This window comes from Crocodylus siamensis, chromosome 1 (assembly GCF_052110815.1).
Source record: "Crocodylus siamensis isolate JL-2025a chromosome 1, ASM5211081v1, whole genome shotgun sequence".
Taxonomy (NCBI): Eukaryota; Metazoa; Chordata; order Crocodylia; family Crocodylidae; genus Crocodylus; species Crocodylus siamensis.
In genome coordinates this window covers 153,237,472-153,263,169 of record NC_143395.1, presented here as the reverse complement: position 1 = coordinate 153,263,169, position 25,698 = coordinate 153,237,472, and the positions used below count along the sequence as shown (strand labels likewise).

The 25,698-nt window shown below is 48.2% G+C and overlaps 1 protein-coding gene across 1 annotated transcript; it reads right to left on the bottom strand.

The window, feature by feature from the left end:
• Positions 1 to 869: 869 nt before the first annotated feature.
• On the bottom strand, positions 870 to 25,394 carry RSPH9 (radial spoke head component 9). The gene is made up of 5 exons (XM_090046191.1): positions 25,082 to 25,394; positions 22,324 to 22,483; positions 22,064 to 22,193; positions 18,548 to 18,694; positions 870 to 1,130 (listed from the first exon to the last, which is right to left on the bottom strand). The coding sequence occupies exons 1-5, from the start codon at positions 25,312 to 25,314 to the stop codon at positions 970 to 972; spliced, it is 831 nt and encodes a 276-aa protein (XP_089902317.1). The 5' UTR covers positions 25,315 to 25,394; the 3' UTR covers positions 870 to 969.
• Positions 25,395 to 25,698: the final 304 nt, after the last annotated feature.

The window sequence follows — 25,698 nt, the reverse complement described above, 5'->3', positions numbered from 1 at the left end:
TTAGCATTTATCATCATGTACAGGAAAAATGGGTGATGGTGGCCGGTGTTAATCAAGAAATCAAACACAGGGATTGTTTATAGTTTGAATCTGTGAAGGGGAAGCCCTGGAGTCAGACCCTTGTGACTGCAAGATACTGGGTCCCCTCTCAAAGAACACAAGTTGTGGATTCTGTAGCTCTAGGTTTGTCCTTTTGAACTTCTGAAATAATCCCCACTCAAACTGGATATAGAACTTCAAATCAGTGGGTTTGGTAGTAGAACAGTAGCGACTGGGTGAGATGTGCATGAGGACTTGCTGTAGCACTTTTGCTGAGATATGTCCAATAACAGAATTTCCAGCAAACAAGCAGGCTTAATTCCATGCCTTTTGTACAGTTAGCTCTTTCATCATTGCCACTATGAGCTGGAAAGACCCTAGGTTTGGCAAATCATGATCTCTGCAAAGTCAGACCCCCTTTCCTGCCCCTCCCACCCACTGTCTGAGCTTGCCATGTAGTGCAGACTTCTAAGCAAGAGGGCAGATGCTAGAATGTAGAATAAAAGCATCTAGGTGCTCCAATTTTCTACAACCGACACTTCTAATTTTCTGTTGACACACAATCCACAATGGGCTTACATACTGCTAAGAAGATACGGAGCAAGTCTCAGTGGCTTGGCATTCAAAGAAAAGGCCTTAGTTTGATTTCTGAGCTGAGCCTCTTCTTTCCTGAAAGAAAGTGTCATTTTCTTTTAGGTGATTTAGGATCTACAGTGGCAGACTGTTGAGAATTCAGTTGAAAGGGCTGAGGGAAGAAGACACATAGCAAAGTATTGAGAAAATCCTTAGGGTGCCATCTGATGCACAGAAAATTCCCACTGACAAATACAGAGCTTTCACATATGTATTTATTAGAATAAATTCTGAACACAAATTCCCCAAGTATAAAATATAGATAGAAACATTCTCTCCTCGGTACAGGCACAAGACTCACAGCATGAAGGGCAGGTCCATATTCTTCTCACCAGTGCCAAAGTAGACATAGCCATATTGTTTAGTCATGGGGATGTGGTAGAAGGTTAATCCTAGCCATAGCAGGCTCCTCAGGATGACCACGGTGCCTCCCCTCTCTAGCTGGATGCTCCAGGATCCTATGCAACAATGTACATTGGTGAGAATCACCACAGATGACTGTGTACTAAAGTCAGGGAGTGTTTATAGTGGGTGTCCCCTAGCTAGAACATGGAGGTGAATTCAGGGGTATACAAGGCTGAGGTGGCACAGTGGCATTTCCACTGCCTGAGTCTGGGGGTGAAGTGATGACTGAGGAACTGCTAAATTTGTATCTGTACCCTTCTGCTCCAGCCCAATAGCAATATGGGCTGCCTTTTGATTTCCAGGCATTCCTCTCTGGTTTCACTCAGCATGTTCCCACAGCTAGGATAGGACAGGAGTTATCTCTGGTTTGTGCCTAGAAATGCGGAGATGCTATACATGACCATACCTGGTACAGGGCAGAAGATATTCTAATAGGGTGCCTCTTGCCTATTTGGTCTGTCTGTGACATGAGCTATGTATGTAGACCTGACCCAGGGAAGCTTGCATGGAGTCGGGTACTGAACATAGATCCAAGCCTCTGGCAACCAAGGAAGGTTAGTCTACAGCTGGGGTCTGTGTCCAGGAAGATACATAACATTAACAACAGGAAGACACAGGCCCCTGGCAAATATTAATACAATCACAGGACTGGGATCTGAGGAAATGTATCCATGATCACAAAAACTACATGCCCTGTCATGCTAGATGCGCATAGCAGGACACAGTTTTGGGAATCCAGGATAAAAATTTTCAGGTCACAATCACGTGACTGCCAGTGCATAGGAAGCCCAGTATCTGGGACCTGCTCCTGATGTGTGGTTTTCCACATGCCTGGACATTCAAATGATGCCATGCTTCCTGCTATGCCTTTTGAACTTGTTAGTACCTGGGGAGTCTTGGATCCTAATTCTGGGTTTCACATGCACTAGCAAGTTTAAAGACCTACAGTGCAGCCTGGCACAGGCTGTACCATATGGGCTTTCAGGTGCCAGGCAGCAGGAGCAAACAGGCATCCCCTGCCTAGCAAGTCTAAAGCTCTGTGATGCAGCCCTGCCTGTGGGCTGCCTGACAAGGCATTTAAAGATGCCAGTGTGGGAGAGCCTTTCAGTTTTCCCTCCCCTGACACCTTTACAAGCCCTGCTGTGTAGCCATACATGTTTAGCAAAGCTTAACATGCCACACATTCAAATTAATGTGCCATGCATACTAGCCACAAAGATGTTCTACCTTAAATATGCAGCATCTTTGTGGCTAGTATGTAAGGCACTTTAATTTGAATCAATATGGAGTTAATTTAATTAATATTGATAATCACTTAAATTGAATTAGGAAGAATTAAATATGAAACATCTTTGTGACTGGGGTGCTATTTTATGATGTGATAAATTGGTTGAACGTGTGTCATGTTACAGTTTATTGTGTGATTAGGAGGGATCCAGGTTTTCCATTTGCTGCAGAAAAATGCAGATTTTCCTCTTTAAGGGAGAAAACTGCAAGAAACATCAGGTTTCCCCTCACAAGATGGCAGCCTTTCAGCCTGCAAGGAGCTGCTTGGGGCTGGGAAAGTGGAGGAAGGGTGATTGAAGGCATGGGGAACCATACACATGGCCAGCATACAGCCACATAGGGTGGTAGGAGCAGCCCTAGCGGCTGGATGCAGGCAAGTCTATGGGGGACAGGAATTGGGGACTGTCTGGTGAGAGTATGTGGGGCATATGAATCTGTATATGCATGACAGGGATGTGCGTAGAGGGGATGGGTGCGTGGGGGCAGGGGGAACAGGTGCCTGCTGGGGATGGGGCTGCAGTAGGGCAGGGAGGACAGAAAGGAGTTGTCTGCCCCTCCAGCGGAGAAAGGAGGTGGGGAGGCCCTTCAAGGCTGGCAGGGAACTGTGTAACCAGGTCAGCAGCAACAGGACTGGTGCCTATATTCGCAGGGGCAGGATGGCCAGGAAATGCTGCCAGGGGAAAGGTGGCAAGGCAACCTGGCAGAGCGTTGGAACTCCAGCCGGGGGGCGGCTGTGACTTGGGAGTGAGGGACAACAGCATGGGCAGGGCTGCTCAGCAGCACAAAGCAGTGGGGGAGACAGCTGCAACTGGACACACATCCTGGTAAATGAAGGCAACAGGGAGAGCTCTGATTTTTCCATGATAAAAAAACCCCAAAATCAAATGCTAAAATATAGGTATTTAGAATGCATTTACTCTAGTAATTGAGGCACTGGTAGGCTTCCAAATGGCTTTAAAATTGTAAATATATTAATAAAACAGTGTGTTCAACGAAAACCTATATATATATATATATATATATATATATAGTGGTATTTCATTTTAGTTGCAGAAAAGCATGAATTTTGGGGGTTTTAATCGGAGAATTTGGGGAGAGAGAATTTAATTAGAGAATCTGCTAAACAGAGAAAACAAGGATCCCTATTGATTAACAAGACATGCCAGGAGCCACAGAAAGAACTTTCCAGCTCCAAGCAGGATGATTTTCCCTGTTGACGTTGCTGGAAAGGAAGACAGAAAAAGAAAAGACAGGAACTCTTTGCAGAGCTTCCTCCAAGCTCACATAGTTTATGGAAGAGGTTAATTTTCCTCTGATTTTCTTGGCTTCACCTTTGAAGCATGTGTGGGGGAAAGCAGAAGGAGAGGGATTAGTTTCAGTGTTAATTTTGATTTGGTTCTTCACAGGAGGTTAGGAGCCAGTGTGAAAATGCAGTTTCTTCTGGAAGTAAGGAGCTTGGAACCACTAAATATTTGTTTTGTGCTTGACGACAGCCCAGGAATAGTACTGGAGAGGAGGGGACAGGAGTATTTAGATTTGGTAGGAAGGACAAGGAGCTGCTGAGAAAAGAACATACAAGCTGCAGCACCAAACCATAAAATGTAGAGGAGAGGGCAGCTGGTGAACCATCCAAACAAAAACAGTTTAAGGACATCAGGCCCCAAATCAGGAGTACAGCAACTGGATCTGTCAGGCTATTACTGGCCCAGAGTCTAGCTAGAATGGGATCCTGTTTGCATCAGAAGCCAACAAATGCTGCTTCCAGAGCAAACCAAAAGCCCCACAGTGGCTAATTAAACAATATTAAGCACCACAGAAAGGATGTTTCTCCCCGCTTTCACATTTTGTGCTGATCAGTTTATGCCCTGACTCATGATTAGCCTGATCCTCTTAATCTTGGGGCCTCAGCTATGCTGTTCTCACTCAGTCATTCCAAAAGTTCTTGGAATCTCCTATTTGCCTTAGTCTTGTCTTGCAGCAAGTTCCACCACTTTATTATTATACCATAAAATATGCAAAGTAATTCCTTTATCTCTTTTGATTTCCTACCTTTTTAAAGAGCTGCTCCTATTGCAGACCATTCAGAATTTAAAGGAGCAGCAAACTGAATTCTGTGGCACAGTTGTTGAATTTGCTGACAGACTAACTCTGGCAGCAGTATAAAATACAAGGGAAACATTCACAATGTTAAAGACCCAGGGGGTTTCAAATGCTGGATGACTAGATTACTTCTGACTCACCCAGCTGCATATTCCCACTAAAAACAAACAGCTGGCTTTGCAGTTTATTAAAGCATTAATTAACAGGGCAGAGGCAGGGCAGATGGATGACTACCTTTGTACCTTCCCCAGGCTGTACCATTCTTAGTTCAGCTGCTACTTAAAACCTAGACTGGTTTTTTAAAAACACTAGCTTTGGAGGATGTCTTTTAGGGTAATTAAAGAATTTACCTAGATAGTCTCCAGGCCTACTCATATGGTCATATGCTTGCTTTCCTTACCAGACATGTAATTAATACATGCCATGGTCCAGTCATGAGTCAAATGAAGGTTATGACCTTCCCACCCTCCAAAGGAGATACAGATGAACTGTAGTGGTCTTGCATTAGAGATGCATAGATCTTATACATGTCAGCACTTAGAAACCATGGTCCTGTGCACTACAGAAAAATCCCAAAAGTGACAGCTCCTTAGTGAATGTCCCATGACTAAGCTCCAACACTTTGATGGAGCAGCAGGACACTACAGCCACCTATTATCCATAACCAAAGCACAGACCTCCAAATAAAACTTCCCATACATTCCCCCTACAAATTTCTGTTGCTCCCAGCTGAAACAAGTATCACAGGGAGTCAATCATAAATGGCAAAAACCTGGGTCTGAATTTCCCTTTTTCTCTGCCACTGCCATTGTGAAGGAGATTAAAACAGCCTCCTCTGCAGCAGCTTTTGCAAAGTCTCAACCTGAAAAACTGACCCAAGCAGCGTGCCAGCTCTTCATCTAATCCCAGATGCAACTGGATCTGGCTACAAGTGGCTTACATCACGTGGGAGAAAACACTGCTTAAATCTGGGATAATTTCTTAGGCACCAAAGGCAGGTAATGCAATGTTGAAATCTCTTCTCTCCCTGGTTTTGAATCAATCCTATGAGAAGGTGTTCAAAAGGAAAGTCTGTCCGAAATGGGTCCGTGCCCCGCTGGGCTGGTGGACGCCTATAAGAATGATCTAGTTTGCCAGTGCTTCCTGGCATCAGGTAAGTTACCAGCACCCTTAAAAATATGATATGCTGTCTCCTATTCAATCAGGCACTTAACAGAAGTGGGTAAAGTTGGTCTCCCTGTCCTAAACAGTTTACAATTAAGGAAAAAAAGGGCAGGGCACTCAGAGAGAAAGAGAGCAAAGATAAGGATACGGATTGTCTCACAAATCACATCTGGACTCCAACCTCCGGATAAGCTCACAAAGAAAGCAGTGGAGGGCAACCCCAGCAGTGACTGACAAGAGCCAATATTTTCAGCCCCTAGATCTGGGTTCCAGAGCTAGATACAGAACAGGTGTAAGGCCTTCTCAGGGCAAGGGTCAGCAGTCACACATCCTATCCAAACTCACTGGAACTTGCAACTCACTTAACAAAACACACTTCCTACACAGCTGCAGACCCTGGCAAGAGACAGCAGAGTTAATGTAAGCTTGACTAGTTCATTTATTTCTGAGAGATTCCTGACTGTTATGATGGGCAGCTGCCCCTCTTTCCTGAGGGGCCTCTCATCTATAAGGTGCCATGGGGCTCAGTTTTGTCATGTCATGTACGCAAGGTTGCTGGGAGAGACTGAGCTGCTGGACTGTTCAGTCTTACCCCAGTACATCCCACAATCCCCAATAATAACTCTTGACAAATACAAGCAGTGCAGTTCCTCTCATGATGCAGGCCCCTTGTGGCATGAAGTTCTTGAAAAACATCAGATTATGTCAGCTCAGTCCTAACAAGTCACAAGTGATATCGGCTGGTAGAAGGAAACATGTAAGGAACTACCTAGAACTAAGGTCTCACCTTCCACTGCAGCATATCTTTGCCGGTGGCTAGTCTTAGGGCTGCCAAACAGCAGCATCAGCAAGTGCTTCTGATGACCAGACAGCTGCCCTTACAACTGTCTGATACAGCCCTAGCCAGTGATCAGTGCATTAACTTCTCCAACCTGGATTTCTGCAGTGCATCCTATTAAGGGCTGAAGCCAAGGACCATTCAGGTGCTGAGGCTGGTGCACTATGGTCTCCCTTTGAAGGAAAGTGCATCATAGCAGATCCCCGTGGTCTACCTGCTCATCATATTTCAGATTCACATCAGTGTCTTGGTCCTTATATTCAAAAGCTTTAAAAGGAGTGAACCCCACCTACCACAGTAGGTGATTTGTTTCACATTCCCACCATGTTTGTTGCACTCAAAGGAAAGGAAGCAGGTAAGGGGGCTTGGAGTCAAGCTGTTTTCCTTGGAGGATGGGTGGCTATGAATCCCAGAGCTCATTGTCTTGATAACAACCAGTTTCTGCACCCTGAGTGGCCTCAGTGGTGTTAGCTGCTATTCTAGTGCACCTTCAAAACCTATGCCTGGGACTGGTCCCCTAGTCACTGCCTAGTTATGCTACTGTTTTGATACAACAATGCAAAATCCACCTTTTCAGGCAGGAAGGTTGCTACTGAACCATGTCATCGGTCATCCTAACATGACTCTCCTGAAGCCCAATAATTAGCAACCAGGCATTATGAAAGAAATGGAAGAATATGCCTCCTTCCCTATTGAAAGACTGCTGCACACACATCCAATAAAATACAGTACAGAAGCAGCTCAAGGGAAGGATGAAAACGAAATGTGGTGTTTATACTGTGCTTGTCCTTCCTGATGCTGCAAGCAGGCCTCACAGTGAGGTCACTGCATCTGGGAGGAAGGATGGGTGTGCATTTAAGCATAAGATGAAGAGGCAGGACTCCTAGGTTCTGTTCCTGCCTCTGCTGTTGACTCAGCACAACCCCTGGCAAGTGATTCCACTTAGTGCTTTCTCCTTTATACAAGAGATAATAGCTGCCTTGCTGGGAGACTGCAAAGCTTCACTCATTAGTTTGTGAAGCATTTGGTGACTCTGAGGGACAGCTCTAAGAATTACAGAAATCATTGGCACTGCAGAGGAAATCTAACATACAGGCCAAAGCCCAGTGTGTGTTGTGGCCCATACAGTGATCAGCTCAGGCCCATACCTGGGACTGACCCCTGCAAGTGTGCAGTAATCAGACAAAGACTAATGGAGCAACAAGGGCCTGGAGGTCACTGTTCTCGTGGCTGAGGTTTCCCACAGTCACACTGTTCTGGTTTAAGGTTTCTTGCTTCAGAATAATAAAAAGGACAATTTACTTTTTAAGTTGCACCCGCCAAAGTTAAATAAGCTGAGCACTGTCTGTGCCGAAACGATTGCCTGTCCCAGCTCCAGAAGGGAAGGGAGGGAGCTGCTGTGTGGGAGGAAAGAGCATGGGAAAAAATCTCCTCTGGATGGAGATCTGGAGCTTCCTATTCCCTCTTTGGAGCGGGCTGCAACCCCCACCCCTCCAAATGCAGGCAAGAATTCTGAGGAGTTTATATCTTTCCAAACAGGAGGCAGGTTTGAAGGTCCTGATGTTCAACCAGCGCTAGGTTGCTGCTTCTTTTATGGTCTAATATCGGCTGCCAAGAGACCACGGCTGCATTTCAAAAGTCAACCTCCCTCCCAGCTGCTTCTTCCTTTCCAGTCTCTGAGAGAAATCCATCTTGTCCCCCATGTCTGTCTCAGATCTGGCCTGTACTTGGTAAACAGAGGTGTGTGCAACACTAAAAAATGAGAGGCTTTTCAAGCAGTGTTGGTTGCCAACAAGCTTGTCACTATAACCTGTCCCTTTTCAGAGTAACCTCCAACAACACTGCTGCTTTGTGTCATTTGGGAGTGAGTCTGAGAACAGCAGCTTTATAAGTAATCCTGCCCTGACACAGACGCTCCATGTCCCAAAAGGTTACATGGAGTAATAAGTGACAACTCTTAATTCCTCTTCAAAAGAAGGAAGGTGCTGTGGCTAGAGGAGCAGGAGCCTGACTGTATTCACCACTAGCACCAGGCACACACCCCAATAACTGTCTCACACAGCTGCAATGCAGCCACCTCTGGGGAAAAATGGAGCACCTGTTTCACAGCAGGTACGTTAACAGCCACAAACAGGACAGCACAACTCAGTCCCCCTCAGAGCAGCCACGCTTCACCTGACCACACTCAAAGAGCTTCACTTCCTCCAACATGTACACTTCACTCTCCCAGACTTGGCAAGCCTGCTCTGGGGAAAGCTTTGCACTGTTAATTGTCTGTCAACAGAGAAAAGCTGTGAAGGAGGGTGGTCACCGGGGACGGGTCCCTGTGCTCCAGCTCTCATTGGACTGCAAGGCACAGACATTTCTTTCCTTGTGGGCTGTCTGTGGAGCAAAGCCTTGCTGTTCTCTGAGAGGCTCAGCTCCATCACTCCACTCGCTGGCCACCAGCAGAATCTTTCCTGCTTTCGAGACACATCACCAGTGACCCACGTGTTACACTGCAGCAGCTAAAATGTCCCATTTAGTTTTGTTAATCAAAACTAAACTAAAACACAGATACAAGCAGTCACCAGAGCCAGGAAAGGGAGCCTACAAATGTAGCAAGATGTTGCCAACAGACTCCTACCACCTTCAACCTTCCTCTTAAAGAAATACAGATGCACCAAGGAGTCCAAAGTAAAAAACATTTTCTCCTCATGGATTTCTCTCTACATTTCCCTCTCTGGCTGTGAATCAAAGCAAAAAGACACCACTTCTTAATTCAGCACAAGCACTCCATTTTCCCTGGGCAAGAAGGACCCCCAGGGGTTGTCCTGCTCTCCCAGTTTTACTTTGATCAGGCACAGGGTGGAATTCACACCCCCTGCCTAGGTCCTGCTGGCCTAATACCACCTGACTTGCAGGTAGGGATTAAAGTCTCTCCACCAGCTGTATTTCTATCACAGGGAAGGCAGCTGCAGATTTTGCAGAGTGCCGGGAAAATCGGGATCTGGAATGGAGCTTAGCACTACAAAGCAGATTTCAAACTTGTTGAGGGGAGGATGGTTAAAATCCCAGCCTCTTCCTGACCGTTCTGATTCAGACAACCGCAACACCAATCACTTCATTTTGGGCCCTCTGCAGTGGGTTTAGAAATCCTTTGGAGTTGCAAAGCACCCTCCTCTCTTCCCATTGGATCCTGTCACACTCCATATTTCTTGCTCAGCTGGTCGCTGTGGAAACGTTTTCGGAGCGTGCCAGAAGTCACGTAGCGTCTACCTGGGGAGCCCCTGCATTAATCCGTCACCTTCACAGATTTCTGCAAGCCCATTGGCTACCAGGAAGAAAAAGAAGGAGCCTCTCGCCCCTCCTTGCTCTGAATGAAAGGCGCTTCCTCTAAATCTTGCTGCTGGATTTCAGGCTCAATTCAGCTTCTTTAAGGCTTTTGTCACGGAACAAACGTGACGTCTTTGAATGAAAGATTAACAGTTTAATGAAAGGGAGCAATGGACAGCTTTGTTCCAGCCTTAGGAGCTCTCTTCCCCTCAGAGCTTTGGGCCACTGCCGCTTTCTTAACCCAGGGGAATATGTGCCTGACTCTCAGAGGAGATTACGGCCACCTTGTAAGGCACTTTACATCGCCTGATCAAAAGGGGCTGGCCATTTTCAGGATGTGGTAATGACATGCAGGGGCTGGATTACTAGGGGTGAAGAACCTTGAATTCTGTGGCAGCACAAAGCAAGAGATACCAGGATTCCCACTCGCTGCACTCCCAGGCCTCATCTCATTCACTGCACGAGGGTCAGAAGTCCACAGAGACCATTACTTCCCTGAGTTAGGGGGGGAACTAATGGGAGAGGCTTTGGGGTCTTCAACTCAAGCTAATTCCTGCCCTTTCAAGAGGAAACAAGTTATAGATCAGCATTTGTAGGAGTTTTTCTGTTAGCAGATTTAATATTCACACCAGTGGAAATAGACGTAGGCTTCCCAGTTTCTCAAAAGATTGAGTCACATGGTACAATGTCAGCAAGGAACAATACAGTGCCATGTGCAGGTACCTGAACTAGTTCAAAATGAACTTAAATACTGCAAGTAGAAGAGCCACTTTACCGCAGCACTCCACCTTGAAAAGCAGGGTCTGTTAACCCAGGGGAACTGTCACACCCATGTGGCTAGTCTGCTTCCAGTATCTAAGTCAACTTGGGTATCTCTCCCCAGCACTATCTCTGTGTAGGCATACCCAAGAGTGAACAACTGTCTCCAGCCATTCTCATCTCGACACAGTGATATACCCCTTAGACCTGCAAATGCAGAACCCCAACACACGTTGAATTTGTGTAGAAATCCTTAGGAGGCAGGATGGTGCCATGTTGACTTGTCTTCCTCCAAAATGTCTGTGGCCAATGAAGTAAGACTGCTGCCTATTTATCTCCTGTACACTGCGTCACAGAGAGGAATGATATGGCCTTCCTGCAAGATACTTTTGCTGCATAGCACTCCAACTGTTCTTCTGTATTTATGGTCACTTATCATAGCAACTGCTGGTAGAGTTTAAGGGACAACAGCGTATCTCAAGCAAATGAATGATCATTCTAAAAATCAGAGATGGAAAAAGAAAACTGTATGTGCAAGGGGACTCTGAAGGGCATGTAGCACAGCTCTGCTACCCTGAGCAGCTGGCAAAACAATAGCCAGGACACGACATAAATGCAGCTGACGTCAATGCTAACCTGTGAGCAGGAAGGATTTGCCACTTTTCACATTGAGTCTTGTCAGATGCAGACTGTTCCTGACACAAGCCAGCTCAGGTAAATATTCTCTGACTTCCAGTAACACAGTGACTGCACTGGGATGTCACTTTCATGTAATTTCTCATCATTCCCTAGAATAGTTTATTCCACAGCTGATTTACGTGGTGATCAACCAGAACACTTGGTTGTAGGATGGTTTTTTTACCTGCATTTCCCATCAGATCAACAAAAAGGGCATTAGCAGAAGCAAAATGAGCAACCGACCAGGAAGCAAAGTGAAAGTAGAGTTGGAGATGATTTTCTTTTTGTAGAAAAAGAAATAGCTTTACATATAAAGCCTGGAGAGCTGCTGCAAAGACTCAGCCACAGTTCTCATTATCTCACTGTAGCAGTCAGGAGGGTGAGAGACTTCCCCCACCCCTGAATTGATGGACAATGCTGCTCCAGGATAAACTCAGTTAAGGCCCCTGGCTAAACAAGACCCCTGAAGCGATGCAGAGTTGGGACCCAGAAATAGTGAATGCACTGCTTTATTCTGAACAGAAGTGAAGCCCAAGCAAAACAGGACTTCATTCCAGAAATCAGGGCAGACCATGGACAGCAAGCCCAAAACTATAACACGCGCTGACTCTAGACTTGTCCCACTGTGCTGCCACATAAGGGATTCCAGTTTAATCAGGAACTCCCGAGCTGGCAGGGGCCCAGCTCCAGGGGGAAGGAACAACTTGTGTCACTCTCTAGCAACTCACTGCAGGAGCTGCACTGACAAGCTCTGAAGAATACCGAGTCCACCCAGCCTTGGCAGGATGAACAGGCAGGGCTGCTGTGGAGAGCTTTGAAGGGCAACATTATGGAAGAACTAAATGTGCATACATTCACATGTGCCCACACGCACACAGGCGCATGCTGGAGATGCTAGAAAAGCGCACCAGCCCTTCTCAGAAGCTGTGTGAATTCCAGTAGGACATAAGAGGCTCTTCTCCAGATGTACAGATTAAAGGGTCAATGTACCACATGCTGTACTGTCTCCCCATCCTCACCTTCTACACAAATATTCTGAAGCTCCCTTCAATTCAGTTTTTTCTCATTTTACTTTTCAATAGCTTCCTTTACTAGGCTTAGCACATAAGCCTAGTAATAATGCTGACACCATAGTGTCCCCTGCTGGAAGATCCTGTATATAACACTTCTACATCTATGCCGGTGGAGGGTCAATTTGTTAAACACTGGAGAAACCTGGAAGGACCTTGACCTAATCTAATAATAAACTGACCTTGCTATTTGGGTCTGGGTCCCAGTTTTGAAAACTCTCTAATGTCCTTATCCACACTCATGTGCCCTACTCAAACTGTGTCACTGTGCTAGTGTTGACTTACCAAAATAGCCACTATAACTAGCAAGTAACTCCATAGGATGCAGTAGCTCAACCCCTCAGACTCAGCTGCCAAGGAGGTTATCCCTTTTACCTATGAGGAGGATATCTGTGACCCATGCTGGAGAATTTAGGCCATATTTTGGCCTCCTCTGCTTTAAAGCATCCTTTCCTCTGTATCACTGCACAGCCCTGTTATTCATGATGGGGCCATTTCATTTGGATTTCGGTAAGGCAGCTTGAAAAGCCTTGTCCCCATGCAGCTCTTGGCAGGCAGAGAAGTAAAGTGCTCTTGCTCTCAGCTTTCACAGGGCTAAGGAGGTGCTGCTTATTGTTAAGCAATGAAAGGGGAGAGCTCAGGTCACATCTGTGAAACGTTAGCAGAGAAGGGAGGCTGGGTGAAAGTAGGTGGCCAGCACAGCATAGCACTTTGCTGGATTTTGCAAGGCCACTGGGGAGATAGGCAACCATTTGTCTTAGAGCCCCGATAACAGGCTGTCTTGCACTCCACTGGCTAGCTGAGGGCCGTAAATACCTCAGCAGACACAGACCCTTCCAATGGCTGGAGACAGAGGCTGATAGGGGATTAATGGGGGGTGGTACTTTGAAAGGGAGTTAATTAGCTGTGTTAATGCCAGGAGATAAAGCAGGTTCAGGTCTCTTAGCTTTCCCTCCCAGCACCTGAGGCTTCTTGAGGCAGGGCTAAAAGTGCTACCCAAATGGCTTTGTGAGGGTGGCCAAAGCAAATGCAACACCAGGCACTATCTCCCACTCAAGAATGCAGTCTCTCAATCTGCAAAGGTCCATTAAGCACTGGCTTTCATTGTGCAGATAAAGTACACACAAGCCAAGTTCAGAGGAGTGTACAGTACTATGTTAACCCAGTCCAGCCTACCCTTTCGAAAGTTTAAGGAAGGGCTAATGCATAAGCGTGAGGCCAAGTGGTGGTCACTAACCCCTTCACAGTACTATGAAGCAGCAAAGTGTCCTTCACTGCCTTTTATGCCACTCTCCGTTCTTTCTACAAGCTTCCATTGTGTTTAACTCCTTCCTCTGGGTGAACTCCAATAAAGGGCTGTGGAGCTGAACTCTCTCATTTGGGGGGGATGGTTTTTATCACAGCTTTTTGATGTCCTTTATCTCTACATCAAGCTGCCTCTATTTGATCCAGTGATCTGCAACAAATTCTTAGTGTTGGTTTACCCCCATCACTGGCCATGGGTTGGAACCATAAAATATCTGTATTCTCATCTCCTGTTTCACTTCCTCCCAAGGCTTCTTCTGCACCACTTACATCCCCTCTGATTCTCTCCAATCTCTTCCTTATAGTCTTTTTCCATAAATAGTTCACTCCCCTTAATTTTCACTTCCCAATCAATCCCCTGAAGTAGAAATCTTTTCATATAGTTCTCCTTCCCTTATTCAACTATTAATTCATATCTATTGAATACTAGGTCAACTGCAAGTGCCCCAGACATGCTAGGAATTATTAACATTCTCTTTGCCAGGCTTCTTTCCATGACCTACATGTATGAGAGACAGCTTCAGCACTACTTGCTGAAATGTTCATATACCATGCATATTCCTGGTGAGTTGCAAGCCAGGCTGGCAACTCGCCAGAAGCTGAAAGGCTACCTAATGGGCATAAAAGTTGAGCAGACTGTCTGCTTAGACTGGAGCAAACAAGCTTATTTACAGACATATGGACAGCAAAATCTACAGGTCCCAGTATGCAGTATACCAGCAGTCTGGCCATTGGGATCAAAAGGAAGCTTCACACGATCAGCTGCTTTGGTGACAGACACTATCACCAACCTCAAGGGTTCAAACCCCATGGGTCAGGCAGCCAAAAGTCACCAGGGTGGCTTAAATTGCAGGAGACTTAAAAAACAACAACTACATTGGATCTTTTATTTGCCTTGTGGTTGAGACTGCCAGGTTTACATTTTCATGCTTTTCTCTGAAATCACAAAGATATGAAATGAAAGCTGAGATTCTCACATCATCACTTACTTCTGAGAGCCGCATTTTATGATGGGAACCCACTTGGCAGCCATCATAAATTATCTGTAGCCAATAAAAAAAAGAAAGCTCCCCCAATACAGTTGTTGCCTGAATGCTTTTAGACTGGGAAACTCATTTTTTAATCCCTTGGTCTGGTTCCTCTGTCTTGAAGCTGCTCCTGAAATGTTTATGGCCACTGCAGGCTGGGAACACATATCCACACAGCTCCTTCTCAGCTGTCCCCTACTCAGCATACTCATTGTAGAGAGAACGAAGGCAAGTACCACAAGGTGTGCACTTTATTTTGCTCATCTGATTTCCGGTGGAATACAGCATGTCAGTCAGAAGCACAGAAAAGCAGACTGGCTGTGTGGGACTTCCATTATTTCTGGCCAGACAACCAATCAAGAAAGACCAGTACATGAAAAGGTAACTAATTAGTTAAAACCCTTTTTGTTCTATCTCCACAGAAGACAGGCCCAGCTTGCAATAAGGGACTGGGCAGACAAAACAAAGAAATAGTTTTACTCAGTTCCAAGCCCAGGATAAGGAGGCCATTTTAGCCTCACTCGCAATTTTAAAATGTAACAATGGGCTTTAAGGTAACCTGCCTCTGAACTTGGACAGTCTCTGCCAAAAAGAGACCCTGGACAGGAAAAGTAGGACATGCTTTAGGTCAGGACTGAGAAGCTCTGGCAAAGCTATGTTTCGGTTGGGACTAAGGTGCTCAGTAAAACTTAGTAGGAAAGGAGAGCCAAAGGCTGGGATAGCAGAAGATGCTTCAGCCTAAATAAAGCGACTTTGTCACATGTGTGTAAAAGAAATTTACCCAGCATCCACCCACCCTGTGCCTGCTTCTGCCCAGTGCTATCTGCTCCCTCATTTTCAAAAATAACAAGTAACAAGTTTGGGGAAAAGGAAACTACCTTGCCAGCTGCACGCTCACCCCTAGGGCAGGCTGATCCATTACTTTTAAGCTCCCCAACAGGTGTAAATGTCCAGGACTATGTCCAGGGCAGGCCTCCCTCCCCCTTTCTCCTGCACCTTCTGGCCCAGAGACTGCAGCTGTGGGCAGCATGCAGGAGCAGCAGTTGAAGTTTGCTGATGATGAAAGAAGATGATGCCTGAGGTTTTTTTGCATCCATATCAAGCAAGCAAAAAATCCTCCCATTTTCAATGGCAAAAAAATGGTGTGACATTTCTGCACAGCAGCAAACTCTCTGCTGATCTACATTTCCCTTGCTGCAAGGGCTGGAGTTGGAAACTGTAAATGGAGTGGAAAACAGGAGGATGGGGCGCCCTCTATTCCAGTATGGCACTCTCCCTGCTCTTTGTGCCCTGGTTGCACACCTGTCCTATGCTACTTAGGAGACTGCTTTCCACACCTTGCAGATGAATCAGGGAGGGAGTCTGCCTTGTTGAGCCTATGAGCAGTCCTTGCCTTGTTCCTATAATTCACCCTACTCCAGACTGAATCCTCCACTAGCTGAGATGCACCTCAGCATGAGCTGCCTTTAAAAAATATCTCCTTTGCAATACAGGCAGCGACCTTCCCAAAAGAGATAGCAAAAGCTCACCTTTCCAGTGACCTCAGATCGCTATGTATGCCTCTCTTTTTTGATTCTGGCGTCCTAGTGCAGGCTTAGCCAATACACAGCTTGTGAGCCAAATGCAGCTGAAAGAGTTCTACAAAGCAACTGCCCTTATGTCTAATAGGCACTGATGGGGAATTGCACAGGTGGCCCTGCAGTCTTCTGAGGTTGACATTCCACATTACAGATAAGTTCAGCTGCAAACTACCCCATGTTAGGTCATACAGGCCCACAACCAGTTGCCAACACCTTTGGGGCCACCATTCTAGTGGAAGCCTGGAAGGTTCCAAAGTTGTACAGTCTGCTGCAATAGCTCTGTATTTCTATTGTGATTAAAGAGGTCTCCCCTTAAGGAAACCCAGAAGAAAAGGATCTAGAACAGGAACATGGACAAAGCCTAAACAACACAGTGCAGCACTGCTGCTACAGCACTAAGATGAGATTAATACCTTTCCTTAGCAGAACAGAGAAGCCATACCCAGTAGGCAATGCTCTTCTTTGAGCATGACAATAGGGTGCAAAGCAACACCATGTGTAGAGCAGTGTTTCTCAACCTTCTTTTGCTTCAGGCACCCCTTGTTGGACTCAAGCCACCCCTCCATATCGTTTGTAAACTGAGCACCCCATTTCAAAAACAAATGTATTTATTGCAGTGCTTACCTCCTTGAACTTATCTCATCACACCTCACAGCACCTTTCAAAAAGGTCTTGAGACTCCCCACAGCACCTGGCACCCTGGCTGAGAAATATGGGTATAGAGACACCACAGGCTGGCTCTGAGCATGCTAGCGCTAGACTTAGAACTGGAAGCAGCATAGTTACATTAGAGTGGCACTGCAATTAGCTCTCTTTGTTCTCGGCAGAGCTAATTTGTCTGGGTGCAGCACTGCAAATGCAGTCCTTCTGCTTCTGGTCCTGCACATGGAGCCAGCTTGGGGTACCTCTGCATGGCAGTACTTTGTATCATACAGACATACCCTTCAAGTCAAAAGGGTAGGTCAGTCAGTTCAGTGAGGCAGACACTTGCAGGCTCTCTTCCAGGTACACCTCTGCACAACAGCCAGAGCAGCAGCAATCCCAAGGAAAGTTGGGCACCAGTTTTCATTTTAACCCTGTTTCTGCTCACTCCAGGCTTTCTAAAACATTCAAAATGCAAGCTGAAGTCTCCTAGACTGATTTGTGCTCTAAAGTTGATTTTTGGTCAGGTAAGTTTGAGTGTGTATGTGTGTCACATCCAAGATAATTATACAAAGTTTGGGAAGATGTATACAGCCTTGGCCTCCTCAGTCTAGCAAGCCAGGCAGGAGTCTTATGCAGAAAGCTACTCTGGTGGAGGCACAAAATAACACATCTAAATCCAGATTTGGGAACCTAAAAAGCTCATGGCACCAGAATAAGGGAATCCTTGGCCTCAGTCAGAAGCATGCAGTAATCCAGCAAAACAGACAGAAAGAGAGAGCTAAAAACTAGAAGTAGTTAATATTTTATAAGGAGCAGACTACATGTTTGTAGAATTAAGTGAACTTCCAAACCTAGCGGAGCAGTAAGGAATGTAACTGCAAAGCATATGGGACTTATAAAGACTCTCTCTCCCTCTATGCTACAAACTAGAACTCAGTCAGAACTCTAGAGGCAGAAGAGCCATATAAATCCAACCCGCTGGCATCCCTTCAGAGAAAAAATCTTTTCAGAGGAGTCCCCTGTGAGCCTTTAAAGAGAAAAAAAAAAGGACTATCCACCAGACTGATGGCATCTGAACTACAGATATGCTGTAACATGCACATGCATGTACTACTTCTTTCTCCTTTCAGTCTGTTTCATCCTACCAGGTAACAGATTGTTATATACTACAGCATTTCTAATAGTTTATCAAAGGAAAGTTTGAACCCAGCCTCTTAAAGATAGGAGCCTGGCGTTAATGAGAGCCCATTTAGATAAAGGAGAGCAATATTGGGTGGGATGGGAGGTGTGAAATACTTCAACCCCCATAAACTTTCCTCTATCACTAGTAGTGTTATCTCCCCCAGCAGGGCACCAGCTGCTCCAGACCCCATCCTAATCAGGAGGGAATGCAGAGCTCTGGCTCAGCACTGACAGAGGGGTCAGAAAAATGTTACCTGCTGTAAGGATATGACACTGCAATTTGGGTTTGTTGGGAGCACCTTGTCACTGTAAATGTCTGGGATTTCTCAAGAGAGGGACCAAGCATCCTATTCACCTGTGCTAGATATTGCTCCTTTAGAGCTGTTTTTATTAAGACACAAAGGTCTCCTCCTAAGCAAGTCAACCACACTTTGTCCATTTTAAGATGTGGAAGGTCACCAGTGTTACCTTCCCATTGCTCATATCCCTTGACAGCTCTCTTAAGAAATATCTGTTTACCTTTGGGTATATCATGCTCCAGAGAATCCAGGAAGTCAATGGATGGGTCCAGGTCAGCCTTTTCCAGGAGTGTTTTGTTCTTCAGGTTAACAGGCTCCGTGAAGTGGAAATAGGAGTTTAATTTCTTTGCCTCCGTCATGGAAAGACCTGTAATATGAGTAGTTGGAGGCCATCACCACTGTACCACACCACAAACTGTGAAGAGCTCTATTCACTCATGACTCAGAGCAGAACCACATCTTCCAGGTAACAGACTGTTATAGACTGGGACCACAGGTATACAGGGCTATACCCTGTACAGGAGGGATCGTGTTGACAAAAGGGGCGGGGGTGTAGCTGTCTATGTGAAGGAAAGCTACATGTCCCCTCAAGCTGATGTTGGCAACCAGCATGGACAGCTAGAGACCCTCTGGGTAAAAATTCATGGGGAATACGGCACAGGGGATGCAACGGTGGGAGTCTACTACAGACCTCCCACTCAAAGTCCCGAGCTTGACCAGGAGTTCGCCCGGGAACTGACTGAGGCCGCTTGCTCCAGGACCTTGGTTGTCATGGGTGACTTCAATTACCCGGACATCTCGTGGGAAGATCACTCAGCAAAATCCGAGCGGTCGCAAAGCTTTCTCTCGTGCGTGGATGACCTCTACCTGACTCAAGAAGTCTATGGGCCAATGACAGGCAAAGCGCTGCTCGACCTGGTACTGGCTACAGGGAACGACCTAATCGGCGACTTAGTGATCAATGGGAAGCTGGGTGACAGCGACCACAAGCTGATCACCTTCACCATCCACCGTAAAGCTGGCAAGTCAGTCAGCAACACAGAAGTCCTTGACTTCAGAAAAGCCAACTTTGACAAGCTCAAGAGGCTTGTCGGTTAGGCCCTCAGGGACCATGACCCCAGGAAGATGGGAGTTCGAGAAGAGTGGTTGCTTCTCAAGGAAGCAATCCTCAATGCACAAGCTAAATCTACTCCAACATGGAGGAAAGGCAGCAAGAAGGCACAGCAGCCCTCCTGGCTCTCCAGGGACCTAGCAGACCTCCTGCGGTTAAAAAGGAAAGCCTACAAAGGATGGAGGACAGGATTCACCTCCAAGGAGGATTATTCTGCGCTGGTCCGGTCCTTCAGGGAGCAAACCAGGAAAGCCAAGGCTGCAACTGAACTCCAACTAGCTTCAGGCATCAAGGACAACAAAAAGTCCTTTTTCAGATATGTGGGGAGCCGGAGGAAAAGCAAGGGCAACGTTGGACCCCTGCTAAACCAGATGGGGCAACTGGCAACTGACGCCCAGGAAAAAGCCAGCCTATTAAATAGGTACTTTGCGTCAGTCTTTCATCAGTCCCATGGGACGCCCATGCCTGCTATGGGACAGGGAGATCTGGGTAATGGGGATCCCCTACCCTCCATAAATGCTGACCTCGTGAAGGAACACCTTGAGAAGCTGGATACCTTCAAGTCAGCCGGCCCTGACAATCTGCACCCCAGGGTACTCAAGGAGCTGGCAAGCGTCATAGCCCAGACCCTGACACGGATCTTTGAAAACTCCTGGCGCTCTGGTGTAGTGCCCGAAGACTGGAAGAAGGCCAATGTGGTGCCGATCTTCAAGAAAGGGAGGAGAGTGGATCCGGCTAACTACAGGCCCATTAGCCTGACTTCTATCCTGGGGAAGATCTTAGAAAAGTTTATTAAGGAGGCCATCCTTGATGGACTGGCCCAGGCTAACATCCTAAGGGACAGCCAGCACGGGTTTGTTGCGGGTAGGTCTTGTTTGACCAATCTCATTTCCTTCTATGACCAGGTGACCTATCACCTGGAGGAGGGAGAAGAGATTGATGTCATATATCTTGACTTCAAAAAAGCTTTTGATCTGGTATCCCATGATCACCTCTTGGCCAAACTGCCCAGTTGTGGCCTTGGCTCCACCACGATCCGCTGGCTGGGAAATTGGCTCCGTGGTCGGACCCAGAGGGTTGTAATTGATGGCAGTCACTCATCGTGGTGCCCTGTGACCAGTGGGGTCCGTCAAGGCTCTGTCCTTGGACCCATACTGTTCAACATCTTCATTAATGATGTGGACACTGGAGTCAGGAGTGGACTGGCCAAGTTTGCCGATGACACCAAACTTTGGGGCAAAGCATCCACGCCACAAGATAGGCGGGTGATCCAGGCTGACCTGGACAAGCTCAGCAAATGGGCAGATGAGAACCTGATGGTGTTTAACACCGAAAAATGCAAGGTTCTCCACCTTGGGAGGAAAAACCTGCAGCATCCTTATAGGCTCAGCAGTGCTACGTTGGATAGCACTACAGAAGAAAGAGACTTGGGGGTCATCATTGACCACAAGATGAACATGAGCCTGCAATGCGATGCTGCGGCTAATAAAGCGACCAAAACACTGGCTTGCATCCATAGGTGCTTCTCGAGCAAATCCTGGGACGTCATTCTCCCCTTGTACTCAGCCTTGGTGAGGCCACAGCTGGAGTACTGCGTCCAGTTTTGGGCTCCACAATTCAAAAAGGATGTGGAGAAGCTTGAGAGAGTCCAGAGGAGAGCCACACGCATGATCAGAGGTCAGGAAAACAGATCTTACGATGACAGGCTGAGAGACATGGGACTCTTTAGCCTGGAAAAGCGTAGGCTCAGGGGTGATCTGATGGCCACCTATAAGTTTATCAGGGGTGGCCACCAGGATCTGGGGGAACGTTTGTTCACCAGAGCGCCCCAAGGGATGACTAGGTTGAACGGTCACAAACTCCTGCAAGACCGTTTCAGGCTGGACATAAGGAAGAATTTCTTTACTGTCTGAGCCCCCAAGGTCTAGAACAGTCTGCCAGCGGAGGTGGTTCAAGCACCTACATTGAACACCTTCAAGAGTAAATTGGATGCTTATCTTGCTGGGATCCTATGACCCCAGCTGACTTCCTGCCCTTTGGGCAGGGGGCTGGGCTTAATGATCTCCCAAGGTCCCTTCCAGCCCTGATGTCTATGAATTCCCTCTAACTGTGTCCCAGGGGCTCCACAGAAAGGCAGAGATTTCCTGAAAACAGATAACTGCACTATGCTGTGCTAGGGCAATTTTGCAGGCACTGCTAAGAGTAATCCCTGAGTAGTACTGGGCACTGGTCACAACAAACTCCCTGTGCCCCTTTGTCTGCACCCTGTAACCTATAGCACTTTAACTGCACCCCAACACTGCTAGAAAATCAGTGAAACAGAACATAAAGGAAACTCCACAGTCAATGGCTCTGGAGACTAAGCCAAACCAGATCCACTGGTGAAATTCTTCTCCCATCTCCCAGAATGGCCCACTTGATATTAATTATTATGTTGGAAGCTCTGTCAGCTGAATTAAAATGGAAGCAGCAGCAGCAGATCTTCTATTCTCTGATCACCAAGTCTAGGGAGAGGAACAAGGCAGAATCCAGAGCACCAACTAGGAGGAAGTCATCTTTACTTACTGTTTTTACATACAAAATACATACAAGCATCCTACCCCAGTAGAGATGATATGGACTTACCTTCAAAGTTCCTGTTTTCATGGACAGGTCCAAGCGGTGTCTTCACAAATGCACCCCGTGGGATGATACCCACTGCCCTATCTATTTGTTCTATTGTAGCTACAAGTCGGGTCTCCTCCTTAATAAAGAGCTTTAAAGGAAAAAAAAACAGATATAAAAACCTGGCTTTCCTTATTTACTGGAAAGAAACTGAGGCCACCTGTAGGAACCACAGTAGAATCATCAGCTTGGCGTTTGATGGAGAATCAGATTGCACTTACCCCACTGTCATCTTCATATATCCTGTCGCTGTCTTCCTTCCTCTCAGGGGACTCGTACTCATAAGAAGGATCCCCCTGGAAACGGCCTCTAAGCCCTGCAGTCTGGGCAATCATTTCCTCAGTAGCTGGGGGCAGGAGGCTCCACTCCACGCAGTTCAAGCTGTGCACCATCCGAACACAATGAAGAGAAAAGGTTATTGAAGCACAGGGGCCCTCATTTTCAAACATGCTGCATCCCCCTGGGTGCCTTGCAGGAACCATGAATGAACAGGTAATGAGCAGAAAAGCCCTATAGCTTACAATGCTGGAAACCATGTGCTTCTTCAGAGCATCATGAAACATGCCTAGGACAGAGAGGCCATGCTGAGGAGCAAGAGAAGCAGATGGAGGGAGCTGCTGTGAGATCTTGTCCTCTGCTCTGCACCCCCAGAGATGGGCTGAAGGAAAGATGACCTTGTTGCTGAGGAGCTGAGCCAGGAAAGAGGTCTGTGCTTTGCACCCAGCTCTGCCCCAAGCTCTTTGGGCAGGCTCCTGGGTTTGGAAATCTACTTCTGGGAGCATGGGGCAGGGTTTGTAGATAACTCATCAGGCTCTGTGTGGCTCTGCTGTATGATCAGTGACAAGAGGAAGCACATCAGAGTGGAAAAGCCATTTGACAGCCAGGGACAATGACAAACACCTCAATCCAATCCCCTGCCCACCCTCAAGCTCTGCAACACTAGGAAATCCCAGCCCCACGCTCTTCTCAGCCACAGCCTCTGCCCCTGGACCCTGTTAGGAAGAGTTACCATACATTCAGGTTTTACCTGATGTCTTCTTTTTAGGTTCTCCCATATCCATCTAGGCAGTTTTTTAAAATCTGAACAAATGTCTGGGATTTTGCTCTGCCTCTGCTCAGCATCAAAGCTTTTCCTGACTCTTCTTAGCTTGCCCCAGCAAGGAGCTGCTTGGGGCTCGGGACAATAAGGGAGAGCGACTGGAGGCAGGGGCATCATGTGTGCTGAGCATGGCCCTGGCAGCTGCAGACACGTAAGTCTGTGCGGGGCAGGGGTTGGAGGCCCAGGGCTTAGGGACGGGGCGGGGAGGGATGTATCAGCATGTGAGTGGGACAGGTACCTGCCGGCACTGGGGCTGCAGCAGGACTGAGTGGGGAAGCGCGGAAGGTGCCTGTCTCTTCAGTGGGGATAGCGGGTGGGGAGGTTCTTTGGGGCCAGCAGGGAGCTGTGTGGGCAACAGGGCCATGGGTTGGGATTGAGTGGCACCGGCAGGGCTGGGGGGGGACAGGGGCTGCGGGTTAAGAATAAGGAGCACTGGCAGGGTTGAGAGGGCTGTGGCTTGGGAGTGAAGGGCACCAGGGGGCAAGGGACTGTGGGTCGGGAGTGCGGGGCACCAGCATGGTCTGGAGGCCATGGTACTGTGGGTCAGGAGTGAGGGGCAGCAGCAAGGCTGGAGGGGCTGTGACTTGGGAGTGAGGAGCAGGAGCAGGGCACAGGCATATCATTGCCCCCCACATATTACCCCCCCCCACATATTACCCCCTGACAGATGTCCTCTTTTTTGAAACTGAAAATATGGTAACCCTACCGTTAGGACATGGCCTGACCCAAAGGTTGCAAATCCTCCTGGATTGGATGGGAGCCTACCAGAATCGGCATCAGTCTCCTGGTGACTTGAAAGCAATCTGAGAGATCGATATTGTGAATGGGTTGAACAGTACAATTAATGACCAGAGGTGCACCGATACATCTGTCCCATATTGGATCAGCACCAATATAAGGAAAATTAACAGTATTGGCAATCGGCCTTTTTTGGTTGATGTGGCCAATAAATGCCCCGTGCATGCACGCAGCTATAGTGTAGTACACAGGCTGTCAGAAGCACAGCCCAACAACATGGAGAGCAGCCAGGTCTAGCTGGTAAGTCTGTTGTGAGGGGAGGAATGTGTGGGGGGAGCAGATCAAGGCCCCTGTAATAAGGGAGGAAGTGGGGCTGGGGCTGGGGCTGGAGCTGCACAGCCAGGATGGAGTGTGGGACGGAGCTGTGAGCAGTACCTCAGGAGGGCATGGCAGGGGTGTGGCCCCAGATCTGCACATGCAGCAAGGGGCAGTGCCAGGCTCTTTCCAGTGGGGCGCTTGGGTTGTGGCTGCACTCAGGGCAGATGGCGGCAGCCCTGGGAGAGAGGCCATGGCAAATTTCAGGGGTGGCTACAGCTCCCCCCATAGCCCCTCTCCCAGCACTGCCACCACCCACCCTGAGCACAGCCTGGCCCAACCCCACTGTTGGGAAGAGCTCAGCGCCACCCCAGCCCACAGCAACAGTCCTTTCCGCCCTGCACAGATCTGGGAGCGCGCAGCCCACTTGCCCTCCCAGGGTGCGCATAGCAGGGGGAGCACACTGCACTCTGCCTCGCACCTCCTGAACAAGCCACTCTGTCCCTGCTCCACCCCAGCTGAATCCTGGAAGCCAATGGACGGGTCCAGGTCAGCCCACTCCCACCCTCACTGTGGGCGCCTCGACCTGCCCCCCCCCCCCTTCCCCACAGACTTTCCAGCCCGACACTGCTCTCCAAGCTTCCCCGCCGCTTATCAGCAGTGGGATCGGCGTGGGCCGACCTGGCCCGTTAAAAATCGGCCATCGGTATTGCCCCAAAACATCTGTACCGGTGCACCTTCGTCATGACATTAGGTCACGTTGGAAAAAGCACATCTCCTGGGCTGGCTTCGGGCAGCCCGGCCCACCCCACCCCCTCCCCGCGCACCTGTAGAGGCGCTGTGGCGGCGCGGCCAGGTCGGTGGCGCGGCCGTCGGCGATGTAGTAGGCGCTGCGCAGGCCCTGCAGGCGGCCCCAGAAGCGGACGCGCTGGAAGCGGTAGTCGCGGCGCAGCAGCAGCAGGGAGGCCCTCAGCGCCGCGCGCTTCTCCGGGCTCAGACCGGCGCCGCCACCCGCCACCAGCGCCAGCGCCTGCTCCAGCCCCAGCCCGTCAGCCTCCATGGTCCCGCGCGCCCGCCGCGGCGCCCGGCAACCGCCGCCATGGAGACGCGGCGACGCGCGGGGCGGGGCGGGGCCGCCGGGACAGAGGGGAGAGGGCCCCGCGCGGGGCAGAGGTCACGGAGCCCGAACTAGCGCACTTTTTACATTTTAAAAAATTCTGTTCTCCGCGGCTGGTTGGTTTGCTGGGGGTATTATTCATAGGGGGAGAGAGGAGCGCGTTGGCGCCGTAGCAAGCGGAGGGGGGGGCAGAGAATGATGGTGTTGCCATGGCAACAGCCATGCCCCCCGGCACCATAGCAAATGGGGTAAAATGATGGTGGTGCCACAGCTACAGCCACACCCACGACCCCATAGCAACTGGGGGGGGAAAAAATGATGTTGTTG